This window comes from Aphelocoma coerulescens, chromosome 4 (assembly GCF_041296385.1).
Source record: "Aphelocoma coerulescens isolate FSJ_1873_10779 chromosome 4, UR_Acoe_1.0, whole genome shotgun sequence".
In the NCBI taxonomy this organism is placed as follows: domain Eukaryota; kingdom Metazoa; phylum Chordata; class Aves; order Passeriformes; family Corvidae; genus Aphelocoma; species Aphelocoma coerulescens.
In genome coordinates, this window is record NC_091017.1 from 68587900 (window position 1) to 68600527 (window position 12628).

Here is a 12628-nt window from a genome sequence, read left to right on the forward strand (position 1 = left end):
AGAAGATTTTTAAAAACCTAAAAATCAGTCTGTATCCAAAGAAGTTTTAACTGCACATGTACCACATTAAAATAGAGAGGTGCTGGAATTGAGATGAAATTTCTAAGGATCAGATGTAAAGGAAACCCAGACATGCCTCCCAGGAGAGGATGAGGAGGAGTCATTGGCTGTCACACAGCTTTGCCATGCACCTCAACAGCTTTCCAAACCTTTTACACAACCTGCTGTGTGGGAAGGACCGGGAGATAGACAACACATCTCTGCCTCCCCCAGGAAAACGCAGCTAGAAGACTGATTAAAAATGAGGAAACAAATGGAAAGTGTTTTCTTGAATGAAAGAGGTTTGCAACAGGCTCTGAATTGCTGTAAGAAATATACTATATTTTTTTAAAAAAAGACAATTACACTTTTTTCTTTAGGATATGTTCATTAGCACAAGTTGAAATTTTAATTAATAAATTACTGCTTGTAATTGAAAAAAAGGAGAAAAATATTTTTAGTGCTAAGTGTACAGAAATAGATTGTGACACGACAAAAGGGAAATGGCTGGTCATAAAAATCAATGGCTTGTTATTTTTAAATGTGTGTTATTGCATGATCATAACTATTGCAGGATTGGCAGCAGAGATACAGCACAAGCAGTGAAATAAACCCTTTCTCTCCCTAGAGGTTTTCAGTCACACTTCATTTTAAGTCAAACTACTAAAGTAAACTCCAGCAACCTCTTGCTCTTCACTTAAGGTGGCAGGTTTATAAATATATATGGTCAGAGATAAAATAAAATAACTTCTAGGAGAGGGCTGATTTGCATTTAAGAGTGCTCTGTATGCTTCACAAACAAAGCAAATCTTGCCCATAAATGCACTGGTGGGTAGGGTTGTTTTGTTTTTTTTTAAAACAACAGCAAAACTACTGCTTTTAAAAGCAATCAAAGAATTTATCATCTTCATAAATGAACTACTCAGCCCCTTTCATAGCTTTTCCAGTACAAGTTCCCTGGGAGAGTGGGTGCAAGCCAAAGTGGACTGGACGGAAGAAAGAAACAAGAAAGGAATTATAAACAAAGCTATCCTGTGTTTAAGCCCATTTACTACATGGAATGAATCTGGCCCTCAGAAAATGGGCTGAGAGAAGAATTTAAGTATCTAAATCATTGTATTTGGCTGACAACCTACAAAAACAGCCATATTTTTATAACTTATCAGTAACTCACACTAGTTGACTCTCCCTTCCTTTCTGCTGAATAAACAGTTAAAATGAACAAGTGTTGGAAAGGGAGACAATATTATAAAATCTGGGCACAGAATAATTGTAGAAGCAGCTGTCCTCCTGACATTAACACAGAAATCAGAGATGGAAAAAATCCTATTAGGTCATATATTCCCTCCCTTTGTCATTGAAGGACTGTTCCCTAAGGAAGATTTTCCAGTGCCTTGTCCAATCTTGTTACAAGACTTTCTAAGTGATAGTTTCCAGCAGCTCCCTTGGGAGAGTATTCCTCTGCCTAGTAAGTATTGCTGTCAAGATTTCCCCTCACTTTAAGAGCAATTCTCCCTATTATTTCTGTGTTTCTCCAGATAATATTCAAGATGGTAAAAAGAAATACTATCATTTTGAAAAATGTGCCAGGATTCCAGACAATTCCACAAAAAGCATGTCCTACAACAAAAGAGCAGGCATGATTGCTTTGTATTTTTTCTGTCCTCCTGACCAGGAGATATACAAACATATAAATGAGCCTGGCGGTGACAAACACACATCGAGTTCAATACCAAGACCAGAGGGAGAGAAAAGATCAGTCCCAGTTCCAAGCTTTTTGAACAAGTCCATCTGCTGCACACAAACAACAAATGCTTTAACCACGTTAGCTACAGACACGGTCTCCATGTCCCTTCAAATCTGTTTGCTCAGGCCATGACTTTTTGTTTAGCTTCCTACTGAAATGAGGCGTGTGCTTTACATCCTCATCCAGCTGCTCTCCACAGTGACACCGAAACTCAGAGGCTGTTTGAAGTGATCCCTCACAGAGTTCCAAAGACTCATGGAAATCCCAGGCGGATCGCCATGGAGGAAGGCTCCCAGTGTGAGTCACCACTTGTGAACAGGTGGTGAGAATGCAAAGAAAGCTCTTGGGATACGTAATGGGAAAACAGAGGGGATGGGAGCAGATATCTTGGGAGGTGTCATGAGGAACAGGACCTACAGTGACAGCAGAATGCACATGTGACATGCACCCATACTCAAGCTTCATTAGCTTTGCTGCACACAAAACAGCACATTGTTTTGTATAGTCCTATAGAAAAAAGTTTTCACATTATAAAATTTCCAGGTTGTTATAACAAGTCTCCAGAGATATTTAATATCATTGTAACCATTCAAATCCAATTCCTGCTCCATCCTAACTTCATCCTATCTTTCCTGTTTCACATTGATACTGACATTCCTGTGTTTTTACAGATTGTGACACTCCTTTCTCCTCATCTATTTTTTTTCAACGGTTTCAGAATCTTGCATCAGTATTTTTTCCACAGTTAAGTGCCACAGACCAATGAAAGTAGCTTCCAGCGTGAACCAATACCAAAGTAAGATGAGAATCAGTGCTACAGAGCTGCCCAACACTAGGGAATGGAGAGGAGAGGGGCACACACATGAAATCATCATATGCAATCTCTCATAGTAGAATTCCTTTAATACCTTTAAAAAATTAACTTTTCCCAAGTTTGTTACTGGCCCATCTACAATAAAAACAAGGAACTGTCTTCTATTCAGTACACTCTCACCAAGCAGTCAGAAGAATCAACTACAGTCACATGTGCTCCCAGGTCCCACAAATCAAACTTGGTACTGTTACGATGCAGATCTCTAAAATTTTTTTTTTTTTTATTACCCATAGAGACAGGAAGGACCCAGTTCTTAACCACATCACACCGCATGCCATTGTTTAACCATACTGCAGGTAAAATATTACCTAATAAAAAGAGCATTTTTGCACATATTTCAAGGCAAGAACCAGGACAGAAAAACACAGTATTGTGCAGCCAAGAGTCAGTACAGAAACTGGAGCTTCTGTTCTTCTCCTATCTCAGTATTAATCATTGCATGTAAACGTCTCTAAATGCATTCCAAATTTGCCACAGCTTTAACTCTTCTTTCTGCATTCATCTGTCCCTTAATTACCTTTACTTTCAAATCCCACCCCCTCCTATTCCCTTTCATTCAGTGTCAAAGGTTAACACCTCTGAAAACATGTAACAGCTTTCACTGGTCACCTTTTACATTTTTTACGGTTTTAAGATGTTTTGTTTTGCCTCTCCCAGTTGAGACAATAGTGTGCAAAAAAATGAGAAAGCTTTCTTTATATTCTTTCAAATTCCCTTCTAGAAATCTCTTTTTGAAGAGGTCCGTAAAAACAGTTTTTAATGGAAAAGCCTCTCACGCCTAACATTAGCACCATATCATCCCATCCAATAGAGATTCTCATCTAGTATGGACAATTGCTCATCAGTTCCTAACAAGCTGTAATTGTCCACCACTTGGACAGTTAAGTCTTTGTGTGACTCAAGCACATCTTCCTCTGGTGGAAGTCCTTTGGGACTTCTCCAGGCCTTCTTAGCTGATGCAAAGAGTGAACTGAGTAACTCTTCCTAATGCCAGTACTGCTTGGACTTGGCAAGATACAGGGAAAAGCAGAAAGAAAAAGCAGATAATCAATGACATTGATGGGATAACAGTACACAAGGATAAGGACAAATTCTATTCAGATCCAAGGAATATATTCATTTCTGACACTGGGTCAGTTATAAGGAAATTTTTGCATAATGCATAAACATGCACCTACACTAAACAACCTCCTGCTTCTTAGAACAACAAGCACAAAAAATCTCTGCCACACAGCTCATTTCTGGGTGCAAAAACACAGTTCAAATCATTCATTTTACTTTTCAACAGCTTCATCCTATGTTTGGGGAACATAAAAGAGAATCAAAAAGCAGAAATTACAAGTTAATTTAGCACAAGTTTTAAAATATGCCTGATAACACATTCATTAATTACTTTTGCTGCTTGAACATTTTCCAGTACCATAACTATCCATTTAGGGACTCTGCTTATTACCAAATCATTAACAGAAGAAACAAAGAACCCAATTACAGAAAAAGTTCCAGGTATTTAATAATAGTAACATTAAACTGTTGCATTAACACTCATTTGTGAGCATAGGACTAAACTCAATAGAGCTACTCTTTTTGTACACTTCAAGATGTGCTTCAATGACAGCTTCTCCCTACCTCAAGCACTCGTCCTGTGATGTACTTTTCACAATTGTCACATCTGATACCAAACTTTGCATGATAGTCCGTTTCGCAGTATGGAACACCATCCCTAGGGAAGAACAACAGGTCATACAGATGCTGCTTTATGTAAGCTCACCATTCACTAGATTATGCATCTAAAATTTGTCAATGATTCAACAGTTCATAGGGTATTTATGGGTATTCCTGCCTCCCAAGTACCTCATATTTATTAATATTGTAAAAAACTGAATAGTTAATGAACTATTTTGGACCACTTTTCTGCTTTGCTGCTAAACGTGCAACAACACTCCGTCTCTGAGACCCTCATACCATCTGTTTAATCATGTTACCCATTAACTGATTCCACATGTCTCCCCCTCTGTGGAAAAACCAGTTATTTCTGTGTATTAGTCTTCCCCTCTTATCATCTTATTCATTCAATTTATGTATCATCCAATGTATGTGTTACTTAATCCTTTAGCTGAGACTGCGGAGAGAAATTTCTCAAATATCTTGTCTGTAAACCAAGTTTTGATAAACATTTAAATCTGACATTCTTGACTGGACTTGCTTAAAGACAGCCAGGGATCAAACATCTTGGGAATGTGCTGCACAGAAGCCAGCAATGACTACAAGAATTCAGCCTGAGCAGCAGTGTGTTCATGCATGATGTGACCAGCTATTTCAACACCACAAGTGAAAATTTAGAGATATGAAGAATAAAAACCAGTCTCAGCTTTTATTGTAAAGCATCAGGACCAGAACACTTGGACTACTGCCCTGACAAGAACCTGTTAATTTTACATTTTACAGTTTTATGAAGCTGTACATGTAGACCATTAAACTGATGAATGAAAACAAATTGTTCGAAGAAGAAACTGAAGATTCTTCTCATGTTTCAAAGTGCAAGTTAAACATAGTTAAATATGTTTTGTTTGTTATGTTAAACCAGCCCCTGATCAGATAGATTTATTAGCAGAGCCATAATTTTATCAGACATTTCCCTAGAGAAACATAGAAATTAATTTTATAGCATGCAAGTTGGATTTCTTAGAGACTAACCTATAAGTTATTACAATAATTAATTGAATTAATTAAAGCCAGGATGTTTCTTCTCTTGAGTTATTTTGTTTGGCATTTAGCCTTTTTAAAAGGAGGATTTCACAATAACTATATCTTTACAATTTATGGGAGGTTTATATTAAATAACAAGAAAAAAAAAGCACTGTACTAAAATACAGCAGAGTAGCACAACATTGAGACAATGCAAAACCTTATTTAAGAACACCCTTTTTATATTGTTTCTCCAGCACAAGTTGTGAAATTAAATATTACACTTGTGGTAATCGAAATCCAAAGAATTGTTGAAAGTCAGTGAACTTTCAAAAGTAGGCTCTGAACCTCCATCATCTCTGGGCACTGGTGACTGAGTTACTTCACTGCTTAAGAAAATCTCAGAGTAACACACTCATCTGAAGCAGAAATTAATCCCAGGTGCCTTGGCCAGTGAAAGCCCTGTATGTCACTGGCCCGATTAAAGTGCTGACATGGGACTTGGTGTGTGCGTGCTTTGTGCTGTTTCTCAGTGCTGTCATCACGTTCAGTCCAAATCTGACAGCACAAAGGTCTGGAGCAGCACAAAAGCATGATATGTACATCCTTAATGAACTTCTGGTGAACATTTCTGCTCATATAGTACATACAGAAAGAACAGTATCTGCTTGCTCATATTACAGCATCACAGAGAGAAAAACCATAGGTAACTAAGGGCATAACTTTGGGTCTTTGAAACATATTCCACCCACTGACTCTCTGTAGCATAGCTGCTTTGTAAAGTCCCTTTCCAGGTAAATGGACAAATGTGACTTCTACTTCCCTCCATTTCTATTTCTATAATACAATTTAGATAATAATTCAGACAACAATCTCTAATATCTTATATCTCTCCAAAAATATATAAACAAAAAATAAAGGGTCTGCAACGATTAATTAATTATTTGGCATTAAAAGAATGCTGAAAAGAGGTGAAAATACTCCCCTACTTACTTGCTGATATACTCTGCATTCAGTAGCTTGCCACAAGTATTGCACTTAAAACAGCCCAAATGCCAGTGTTTGTCCAAGGCGACCAAGGACTGACCATTTTTTATTTCTGAACCACAACCCCCACAATCTGCAAGAGAAAAATCCAGTATGAGTGAACCATATTCTTTAGGTGGTCATGCAACAGTTGGTTACTGCAGTACAAGGATCCATCCCCGTAACAGCTCACGAGGGCTCCATAGCTCACTCCTGGCTGCTCACTGATAGATGACAAGTGTTGCTGCCCTTAGAATGCTCTGACATTGTTACAAGACATGCATCATTCAAAGAAAAAAGCTGATGACTTTAGTTTCCTAGTGACTTAGACTTTATTTTAATTCATTTATATCGTGTTTAAAAAATACGAAGTTTTGCTGATTAATTTTTCAAGCATCGCAAATCAGCCTGAGAAAAGAAATAAGACAAAGAGTAAAACAAATAACTGATTCTATTAGACTTTGTATCTGCAAGCTCTACTTATTTCAAAATTCTTTGTGAAAACATGAAAAAAATCCAAGAAGAAATTCTGATATGAAATTTCCTGTAACCAGGAAAAACACACCAATACTTAAGAGGCATTAGTGACATTTCAATATGTGAAAGTGATGGCTGTCAATGTATTTATTCTTTGTAGAAATTCACTTATATTAAAGCTCCAGGAGGTGCTAACAAAAAATACATGTAAAACATGTAATAACTGGGTAACAGAGGTTAGTCTATGTTGGTTAAACAGGCTGAAGGTTAACTAGCTATACTTCCCAGGGAGAGTAATTGAGAACAAGACTTTCTAGGTGTTTGGTTGCCTTGTTTTTAACAATAGAATATTTTGCCTAAGCTACTAAAAGCCAAATCTACACTCAGTTTCCACACAAAGAGTCCACCTGCGAGTGCCCTCTTTAGAGATGTTACATAGACATGGGATTTGGATCTGGTTCTCCAAATCAAAAATGAACCCTCTAGTACCCTACAACGACAATCTCTCATTCACTCTTTACTCTACAGATTTCCTGTCTATGTATGATTTTCTTACTAAATGTTAAAATAGTCAGAATATGTGGAAAAATAGGGATAAATGTCAGTGATAAATTGATTCTAATACCAATATCTCAGTAATCCTTCTAATCCTCCATAATATATCTTCCATCTCATGTGGAAAAATACATAGTATTTTTAGGAATTCTTCAGGTATACCAACAATTTCCTAGAGAAAAGACAAAACCTGAAAGACACTTAATCATTCAGAGATGCCAGGAGAGGAAAAAAGCCCACAACAGTGTCTTAGCTGGAAGAGAAAGCTTTGCAAAAGCATTAAAAAGATTTCTCTAGTTATTAAGAAAGAACTCTAAACCTAGGGTCTCATTAAAACATTTAAACAGTCCTCTTAAAACCTTTTTGATTTAAGATTGTATTTAGTTGGTTACATGACCCTAACGAGACAGTGTAAGTGAAATTGTAAATGTTTCACTTCTGAGCACACAACAATAAAGCATAGTTTGTATTTTCCTTTAGTGGATTTGGAATGTATTGAGGGAGCAATAATGTACCTCTTTAATGTTACCCTCTAGAGTGCCAATACGTGGAAACAAGCCTAGGACAAAAGCATGTGCACTACAGATCAGAACATTTGAGTTTAGCTCATAAAAAAGAACATTTGGGTGTGTGTCTGGCTTTAGCCTCTGCAGTATTTTACAGTATCTATTGTTTAACTGCAATCAGAAATTTGTTTGTGATCTCCCCTCTACTGGGGATTCATCTGGTAATCTAATTTAACCTCACTGCTTGAGGGCTTATTTCACAAACTGAATACAACATCATGTGCTCAGATGTCATTCACCTTTCATCTGGTTTAAGCTTGGGTGGGCAGAAATGCAGCATTTTGTGAGCTCCCTTTTTTATTCCCAACGGCTGCTTTCTCTGTAAAGTGCCAGATAATTACAAACAAATATTGTGGTTGCTATGCCAACAGTGCCTACTGATGCAGCGTCCTTGTCTTCCCATCTTGGATCCAGCATCCTTTGGTGACTCAACTAATTTCAACCAACAATTCTGCAGAACACATCAATTTGCTGCTACATGTTGATATTCTTCCTTGAGTACTCTCTCAACATCAACAGTGTCATAAGAGACTTTCAGAGCTATTGTTTTATAAAACAAAACAAAACAGAGATTATATTATTATACTTCTATAATAACAAAAAATTCAAGGACTTGGGCAGAAAGCAAGTATTTTGCATTCTTCATTTCTTCCAAATGGAATGCATGAAGGAGGTCAGAAGCAAAAAGGGAGGATGAAAATAGAAGGGCTTGTCAGGAGGGGGCAGTGATGTTGGGAGCTCAGTGAGTCCCCAAGAGATATTCTGAAAGCACTGCTGAGATAAACAGGCTGCTGAACAGCACACATGGTACACATCAGACAGTTCTGAGACAGGAACAAACCCAGTGTTAACAGTGGGTCAATGCACTACTTGTTCCTTGATGAAGTTTGCCTGAAGTTGCACGTTTTTGCGCACTACTAAAAAGAATCGTTGGTTTAAAGCATTAAGGTCTCTTCCAAGAAAGCCGTTGTTAGGAGATACACCATCCACTGCTCTATGGAATATGTAGCACAGCTACAGCCAGCCACAAGGGATTTTCAGTTCTCCAGTTCAACCAGGATGTCTCTGACAATGCTTATTTATTCCTGAAACACCGGTTCTAGCCTAAGGATTATGTGCTTGGAAAACAGCTGATATTACATACTGCTTTTCACATCTCACATATTAATCTGAATGCTTCCCAAATTCTTTAGTATCTTTTTAGACATTTAGCTAAATTTCTGTGTATTGCCACTGGTCAGACTCTTACATATCCTGTTACATGTACAGGCACACACCTCCATGAACTTGTGCTGCAGTGCTTCCTATTGACCCATCAAATTCCCCACACCGAGGAGGGATTATACATTGCTATCCAATTTCCTGAGTCCCATGAGCTTCCCAGCTCTGGGGTCAGCTGTGAGCTACATGTCACCATGAGATCAGGAGATGGTGGCCTGTAGCTGCACTGCAAGGCACTTGGGGAAATGGGAGTAAGGAAGGGATAAGAAAGGATACAATCTACACAGGCAAAGGATGATATTTATCTGGGATCTTGGCAACACCATGGCTCAATTTACTTGCAGGCCAAGTATGCCCTTTGAGAAGTCATTATACCTAGCAGCTCACCTCCCTCAGCACGTGGTTTGAAAAGCAGAGCTGGTTCATCTCAGGGGAATTCTTTCAAAAAGACAGTCTAAAGTGTGGCAGATATCATCCAAGTTTGAATCAAGACTCTCAAACAATTCCACCCTATGGAAGGACTTCATCCATTTCTAATGAGATTTAAAAGAGAGATGTATTTGAGGCTTAAACAAACCTGTTTGAGATTTAATTTGGGAGAAAGTTAAACTTTTACTTTCGAAGGTCAGGTTTTGCCACAAAGATGTGCTTCCAGTGCTGTTTCCCTCTGAGGCAAGTGGTTTGCTGAGGTTTGCAGGTGCCTGTGCTCTGGGAAGAGTCAGTGCAGTGGCCCAAGAGAGCAAGGGAAGTGCAATGACAAGAAAAACTCTCCATGGGGTGTGTGTCTGTGCACACAGAGAAAGGGAATGTAAATACATTAAAGGATTCTGTATCACAGATAATCAAATGAACTTGTTCTGACAGTACTCAACCAGGCAAGTAATGTCCATTACAGGCAAAGGCACTTTTCACATATGACAAGGACACAGCAAAGACGGCCAAGGATGATCCATTTCTGCAATAAATGACAAGAGAAAGCACCTAACAGAGAGGGCTATCCTATCCCCAAAAGAGAATGGCATTAGCAAGAGGAATCAGTAGAGCATCTCACAGAGCATTCACACAGCAGCTTTGGCTGATGAACTGTAGAAAGTAGATGGTGAAAACTTCTGTGAAGAAATGTGAGGGAAAAAAGAAAACAGGATAAAAAAGGAGAGGTTTCTCCCAGAAGTGGGCCAGATTCCATATGCAGGAAGACGAGCAATCCACGGGGCCCTTCCTCAGCCATGCTGAATCCAGCTTGATGTGACAGTCAATAAAAATATTTTTGTTTCTGCTGTTTAATTGAATTGCTGCTGCTTTTTAATTACATAAAGGTGGTAGTGGACTCTTAAAGCATGGAAGCACTTCATGAGCAAAACAGCAGAGGAACGGAGTTCAGAGCAACACCACCTCTCTATGATCTACTGCAAAAAAAGTTGGTGTGAAAAGACCACATTTCTTCCCTGTAGTGTTTGTACCTTCTGATAGTGCACAATAGTCTTGAGGTCAAGGTGAATGTCCCCCAGCGACATTTCACATATTAAACCCCTTACTGTGTAATATTTAGCCATGCAGTCTGGTCACCAATATTTTCTGAAGCAATACTGGAACACTTAAAAATCATTAAATCTCACATTGGATTTTATTTCAGCTGGACTTGGACTAAATCTTCAAAAATATTAACATCTATATTATATTTTTCTCCAAATAATTTGATTTAGTTCTTTTTAATCATATCTTTGAGGGGTTCTGTGTATTGTTAATCCTATAATGGCACCATCTGTGTTTCTTTTTAATAACAGACTTCCTTGAAAAACCACCCTATACTTTTTCACAAGGCTACATTGTATTTCATGACACCTCATATGCAGCACAGTGGTAGAAGTTCCAGTTACACATACTGGTGTAAAATTCTGTCCTTTAAACCTGTGCAGACTAAGAAATACTGACTGGAAAAGCAGAAATCCGTACTTACTTCGCAGGTTCTGTACAGGGAAAGAGCCAGCGCTGCTGGAGGGGGGCAGGGAACATTTCTGGCAGATGCACTCCTTCCCGTTAAAAGTCACCCGGTCACCCGCAGGGAAAGGCAATCTACAACAGCAGAAACAAAAGCAAACCTCTTACAGCCTCACGCCTTTACTGAAATTAAATATCTCTCCATAAAGGAACTGATTATTCTCTGGCTTCTTTTCCTCTGCCTGCCCGGTTCCCATTCAGTTTTCCAGCCACTTAGAGGCTTAAGTATCAAAGGGACATATCAAACAGCTTCAAATGCAGATGGTTACAGCTTCTTAGGGAAAAAAAAATCTAAAGATATGAAAACACAGTGAGCACTCAAGTCCAAATTGTTGTGTATCTAAGAAATGTACTATCAGCCAGGGTTCATCACTGACAGGATCAGTTACAGAATGAAAATAAAATTGGCATTACAGGGAGTAAAGTGGAGGCAAATGCAGCTGCTTTTATGTTGTTAAATAGATGCACAAGAGTGATGACTTTTATACATTAAAAACCAGCACTTGTCCTCACAACTTTTACCACATCAAAGTCCTTCTCTTAATCTATGTGCTCAGAAAGCACATGTTAGTGAACTCTCAAAGGAAAAAACCTATCCCAGTTATAAAACCCACAGTGTCTACATTACTTGTTTTCCCTACTCAACAAAAGCTCTTCTTACACTTAATTAAATCATTCTTTTTTATCAATGTCCTTAAAACAAAAAGCTCTCTGCTGTGCACTTCTTCGTCTGGGCACAGAAAGCACTGAGGCTTTTTCTCTAAGGGAACCAGATGGACAAATCACTTCATATGCAGCAAAGGATGGTGAGGATTTAGAAGTACATTTCACTCCACCCAAAGCTCATGTCCAACTAAATCCCTATCCAAGCTATCAAAATATGGCTTAAGTGGGGCACAAACATAACACATACCTTCTGCCTCATGGTGAAGTCCATCTGATCAGTCCATCTGATTAAAATTTCATTAAAACTCTCCATAGCATTTCCCCACAAATGCTATCAAATTCATACCAATTGTGAGGTTGTCTTCACTACAAAAGCTACACAGATACTTTGTGCTAAACTTAAACATTATTTTCCTCCCTAAACTGCCTAAGAGAAACTTATTCTACATTTGAATGACATTTAAAATAATTTTATTACTTAGAAAAAGAACAAAAGCAATGCTGTCCTTTGCTTCTATAAAATTATACTAAAACATATTTGAAACCACATAAGTGTTCAACACTGCCATCCATTTTGGACCATTGGTGATAATTTAAAAAATCATGAGCACACATGGAGTTTAAATATTATTATCTTTTTTGATATCTGGTAAAGATTTCTGCTTTTCACTTTTTTTTTCTCTTCTACAATGACTTTATACTCCAAAAAATTCCTACTTTCTTGCTTATCTAAATTTAAGATAAGGAAAAATACTTTATGGAAATAGCCTTTAA

The 12628-nt window shown here is 38.0% G+C and overlaps 1 protein-coding gene across 7 annotated transcripts in view; it reads right to left on the minus strand.

Annotated features, from left to right (window-relative positions):
- The window catches only part of ABLIM2 (actin binding LIM protein family member 2), a 131276-nt gene that overhangs the window by 61531 nt on the left and 57117 nt on the right, over window positions 1-12628 (minus strand). For all 7 annotated transcript variants that reach the window (XM_069014522.1, XM_069014526.1, XM_069014525.1 and 4 more), the window contains exons 4-6: window positions 11148-11263; window positions 6339-6465; window positions 4287-4380 (exon numbers count right to left, since the gene is read on the minus strand). In XM_069014522.1, coding sequence (XP_068870623.1) covers window positions 4287-4380; window positions 6339-6465; window positions 11148-11263 — 337 coding nt within the window. The remainder of the gene's footprint in view (window positions 1-4286; window positions 4381-6338; window positions 6466-11147; window positions 11264-12628) is intronic.